Source organism: Arachis hypogaea, chromosome 9 (genome assembly GCF_003086295.3).
Source record: "Arachis hypogaea cultivar Tifrunner chromosome 9, arahy.Tifrunner.gnm2.J5K5, whole genome shotgun sequence".
NCBI lineage: Eukaryota > Viridiplantae > Streptophyta > Magnoliopsida > Fabales > Fabaceae > Arachis > Arachis hypogaea.
In genome coordinates, this window is record NC_092044.1 from 19,132,594 (window position 1) to 19,138,049 (window position 5,456).

The 5,456-nt window shown below is 32.7% G+C and overlaps 1 protein-coding gene across 1 annotated transcript; it reads left to right on the top strand.

Annotated features, from left to right (window-relative positions):
• Window positions 1–870: 870 nt before the first annotated feature.
• LOC112710604 (pectinesterase 4) lies at window positions 871–2,988 on the top strand. Its single transcript, XM_025762891.3, has 2 exons — window positions 871–1,974; window positions 2,111–2,988. The coding sequence occupies exons 1-2, from the start codon at window positions 993–995 to the stop codon at window positions 2,809–2,811; spliced, it is 1,683 nt and encodes a 560-aa protein (XP_025618676.1). The 5' UTR covers window positions 871–992; the 3' UTR covers window positions 2,812–2,988.
• The last annotated feature ends 2,468 nt before the right edge of the window (window positions 2,989–5,456 follow it).

Genomic DNA, 5,456 nt, shown 5'->3' on the forward strand with positions numbered 1-5,456 from the left:
AAAACATTTGTTTTAAAAAATCAGAATAAATTATTATTCCATTTTAAAAAATATGAAACAAATATTACGTAACTAAAACAATAAATTAATGATTACAAAAAATTAATTAAAATTATTGATAATTAAAATTTAGATTACTCTAATCTCTATAATATTACAATATTACGAAGGTGCAGTGAAACAATAAAAAATAAATAAATTGGTGGTCACAAAGAAAATTCAATTAACATTATAATTAGTGTTTAATATAATACTATATATGAGAATCAAATTATAAATAGTCTCATTAATATATGATATATTATATCCTAATAATTAAGATTATAAGGTGATAAGTTGAGTGATAAAGTGTAAAATAAAAAATTAAAATATAAAAAATTATATAAATAAAGTTAAATTAAAAAATTTTTGACTGGCGAAATTATTTTGGTTCTCAAACTTTTTTCTTGTGACAAATATTCGAATTATAGTGAGTTAGTAATTATATATATATATATATATATATATATATATATATATATAACTAACGTAGACACTTTTTACAACTCAAAAGAAATTAATAAAATATTTCTTAGAAAATAAAGAGAGAAGTTATCAAACAAGTAAAAAATTGTTGTATGTGTGTGTACGACCGTAAGTGTGTGCATTATATAGAGTATTATATTATATATTTATTTTGTACTTCTTAGCTCTTGAGCAATTCTTATTCGATTAATAGCAGCCATATGTTTGGAAAGATCCAAATAAATAGTGCACAAGGGACAAAAGCTTTTTTAGGCAAACCATAGACTCGGTCATTCAATCCTATTTCTGTTGCACAAATCCTAGCAAATGAAGTATAAATACCCCAACTCTATGAAGGTTTTCATCATCAAAATCCAAAAACAATAATAATAGATTGGGGAGGATTCAGATTCCTTCCCAATCAACTTTAGGTTTGGCTCTATCTTGATTTATATTGCCATAAGATAGAAATAAATTAAGAATAAAAAATGGCAAACGGCAAAGTCGTTGTTTCTGCCGTTTCTATCATCCTTGTGGTTGGTGTTGTCATTGGCACCGTTGCAGTTGTTAGCAACAACAACAGCAGCCATGACCAATTGAAATCCCACAACAAGGCAGTGGAGAAGTTGTGCCAAAACGCAGATGACAAGAAACTTTGCTATGACGTCATTGGCAACGTCAATACCACTGACCCAAAGGATTACGTCTCAGAAGTGGTGAAGAGAACATTGGATACCGTCATCAAGGCATTCAACATGACCGATAGCCTCTCTGTGGAGCATGGCGAGAGTAATCCTGGCATGAAGATGGCCCTTGATGATTGCAAGGATTTGCTACAATCAGCAACCCACGAACTCGAAGCCTCTATCAACCTTATCACTGACAACAATTTTGCAAATGTTTACCAGAGTTCCGCTGAACTCAAGAACTGGTTGGGTGCCGTTATTGCCTACCAGCAATCTTGCATGGACGGCTTTGACACCGACGGTGAAAAGAAAGTCAAAACCGAGTTGCAAGCTGATAGCTTGGATAGCGTTGGCCAGCTCACTGCACTTGCTCTTGATGTTGTTTCCGGATTGTCCCACTTCCTTAATGGTCTTGGTTTGAACTTGAACCTCAAACCTGCTTCTAGAAAGCTCCTTGAGGTGGATCATGAGGGATACCCCACTTGGTTATCTGCCGCAGATCGTAAACTCTTGCAAGACATCAATAATGTCAGACCTAATGTTGTTGTTGCCAAGGACGGTAGTGGCCAATTCAAGACCGTTTTGGAGGCTATTAACTCTTACCCTAAGAACTACACAGGTAGATACATTATCTACGTTAAGGCTGGCGTTTATGATGAATACATTACCGTTGACAAGAAGTTCAAGAACTTGTTCATCTATGGCGATGGAAATACAAAGACCATCATCACCGGTCGCAAGAACTTCCATGAGGGTACTAAGACCATGAGAACATCCACATTCTGTAAGTCCAAGTTTCATTTCTCACGTATTCTAAAACTTTTTTCTATTGAAAACTTTTATTATAAAATGACATGGTTATTTACTAATATAACATCATATAATTTCCACATCACTAACGAGTTGAATTGTATGTGCAGCCACCAATGCTGATGATTTCATTGCCAAGTCAATTGCATTCGAGAATACCGCTGGTGCTGAAGGTCACCAGGCAGTGGCACTCCGCGTGCAGGGAGATCGCTCAGCCTTCTTTGATTGCGCAATGCGTGGTTACCAAGATACACTTTATGCCCACGCCCATCGTCAGTTCTACCGCAACTGCGAAATCTCTGGTACCATCGACTTCATCTTCGGCTATGGCACCACCTTGATCCAAAACTCTAGGATCATTGTGAGGAAGCCCATGTCAAACCAGCAGAACATTGTGGTCGCTGATGGAACTGACCAGAAGAACATGCCTACTGGTATTGTCCTCCAAAATTGTGAGATCATGGCTGATTCCACCCTCTACCCAGACAGGTTGACAGTGAGGACATTCTTGGCAAGGCCATGGAAGGCATTCTCAAGGGCAGTGTTCATTGAGAATACCATTGGTGATTTGATCCAGCCACAAGGTTACATCCCATGGAACCCACCAACTGAGGCTAACACTGACAATTGTTACTTTGTTGAGTATGGAAACACTGGAGCTGGTGCCAATGCCGGAGCCAGGGCCCCATTTGCAAAAGGCATTATTAGTAAGGATGAAGCTTCTCAATTTCTTGCTGAGCCATGGATCCAAGCTAGCACTTGGGTCCCAGCCACTGGCATTTCATTCGATGCTGGTTTCACCAAGGCTTAACTTAGTTTTGAAGAATCAAGAAAGGTTAAATATATGATTTTGTATTCTTTCATTAATTCTTCTATTTTTTTATGGGAGGATTAGATTGGCAAAGATTTTGAGTTTATATGTAGACAATCGATCCTAGAAAAAAAATGTAACGTGGTGACCATCAATGAATTTAATTTATTGATTTTATGTGTCTCTTTCCTAATACACCAAAATTAAATGGGGACAAACAATTTTCACAATATATATATATATATATATATATATATATGGTGAATGTTACTTAATCCCATCTAAAATAACATGTAAACTATCCTTCATTATGTGTCACATTGTAATTAGTCCTTATCTTAACCATAGTTGGGTGATTTTATAATTTATTATTCTTAAAATATCAAAGCTCCAATCCCGTTTATTGAAGCACATTTCACTCCTCCATTCTTTATTTATCACTTCATATAGTTAGGTGACAAGAAGCGCTAACGTCATCGCTATGCCCTCCTACACAACTTCTCTTCCCAGTATAGTATAACCAGTGCCTCTTTTTCGCATGAATCACTGCTTACCCACATAATTAATGGTTAATTTGGTTATTAAATTTTTTTATTAAAAAAACATATCTTTATTTAATTACGTGATGGAACATATATTTATATGTAAAATATAATATAATAAAATAAATCTATTCAAAAGTATTTAAAAGTATAATTAAAATCATGAACATACAAATATAATAATAAAATTTGTACTCCAAAAAAATAAACATATTTTTTTTTATCATACATATATTATTTAAAAATAAATATATTATTAAAATTAATAACAGAAATTTAAAATGATAAAATTCAACTTTTTTATCGTATTTTTTATAGTATTTTTATTTTTTAATTTTTAATTTATTAATATTTTATTATTTAATTAATAATTAAACAAATTATTTTTATGAAAAATTATTTTTTATATTATATTAAAGAAGAGACCAATATAACAGTTTAAAACATAAATTGTATAAATATTTAAGAGATAAATATGAAATACATACCTAAAATAAATAAAACAGACAAAATGGGAGTACTATTGAGAAATGGAGAATTAATGAGATAAAAGGTAAAATTGAGAGCAAATTAATCAAATAAAGAATTAAGAAATAATTAAGAATCGAGAATATACTAGAACCAAAACAGAATATAGTTAAGAAAAAATCTAGAGGTAGTAATTTTATTAAATTTTGGCCAGCATGTAACTAGTAAAAGAAAAGTGAGTAATTCTACACCATTAGATAAGATCTCACACCATTAAAAACATCATTAATGACTACTTGATGGTTATAAATCACAAAAGTTGCACCCCTAACACTCCTCGTTAGTTAATATTGATAATGATCACGATAGGTCTTCTTGAGTAAAAGAATTTGTCTTCTTGCATGCTTTCTTGTAATTTCCTCATATAACTCTAGTATATATATGAGGACATGACTTCAGTAATAACCAATGTGTGTTGCAATATATTACACTAATACAAATACAATTTTATATCTTTTACTCTTCTATCTTTAAGCTTTTCAGTCTACTCTTTGCATTGTCTTCTTTAATATCTTGTTCTTCAAGAAAATTCACATGATATCCAAAGTATAAGATCTTTAGTGCCTGAATTCATGGCTCTCATTCTTTCTGATTCTATTACAACTTTCAAGCCTTTTCTATATTCAATTCCTGACAAACTCAATGAAAATAATTTTGTCACATGGCAACAAGTTCTTTTTGCAATCTTAGGCCAGTATTTTCAAGAGCACCTTTAACGCCTACAAAGCAACCTTCTCAATTTGCATCACAAGTTGATCAAGCTGCTGACACAGTATCAAAATCTATACATATTAAAATCTTTAAGACTATAATCTTAGCTCATGGCTTTTAGCTTCAAAGGATGAAAATTTCAAGAACTGCATAGTACACTGCGAAACTGTTTATAAAATTTGGAAAAAATTACATGTTTATTTTGCTTCTTCTACCAAGATTAAAGTCAAACAGTTCAAATCTCAACTTAAGAATATTAAGAATTTGAGTCTTTCTACATCAGAATATGTTGCTAAAGTCAAGAAGATTGTAGATTCTCTCTCAGCTATTGGCTCTTCCATTTCTACAGATAATCTTATAAAGGCATTATGTGATGGGCTTAGTGAAGAGTACTCTCCATTCATTATTACGGTTAGAGCCAAATCTGATATGTACACCATTGGAGAAGTGAATCTCTTTTGATTTCTCATAATGATATGCTAAAAAAATTTAAACAAAATTCTACCAGTCTTGCTCAAGTAAATATGGTTCAGTCTTCATTTTTAGGTCCTAATAACTTTGGAAGAGAAAATTATGGTGGAAGAAGAGGTAGATGAGGACGATTCACAAGAGGGGGGCGAAGTTCTTGGCAATTAGGGTCAAGATCTTTCTGCCAACTCTGTGGCAAGCCTAGTCACATTGTTCTTCAATGCTACCACAGATTTGATCCTAATTTTCATGGACCTTCATCTTCTAATCAACCTCCCTTCCTTTCTCAGAATTCACAATCTTCTTCTACATCAAATTCATAACCTCCACCACCTTTTAGTTCTTTTCATCAACAAATTTCATACTTGGCCACACCATCAATAATTTCTAAAGCCT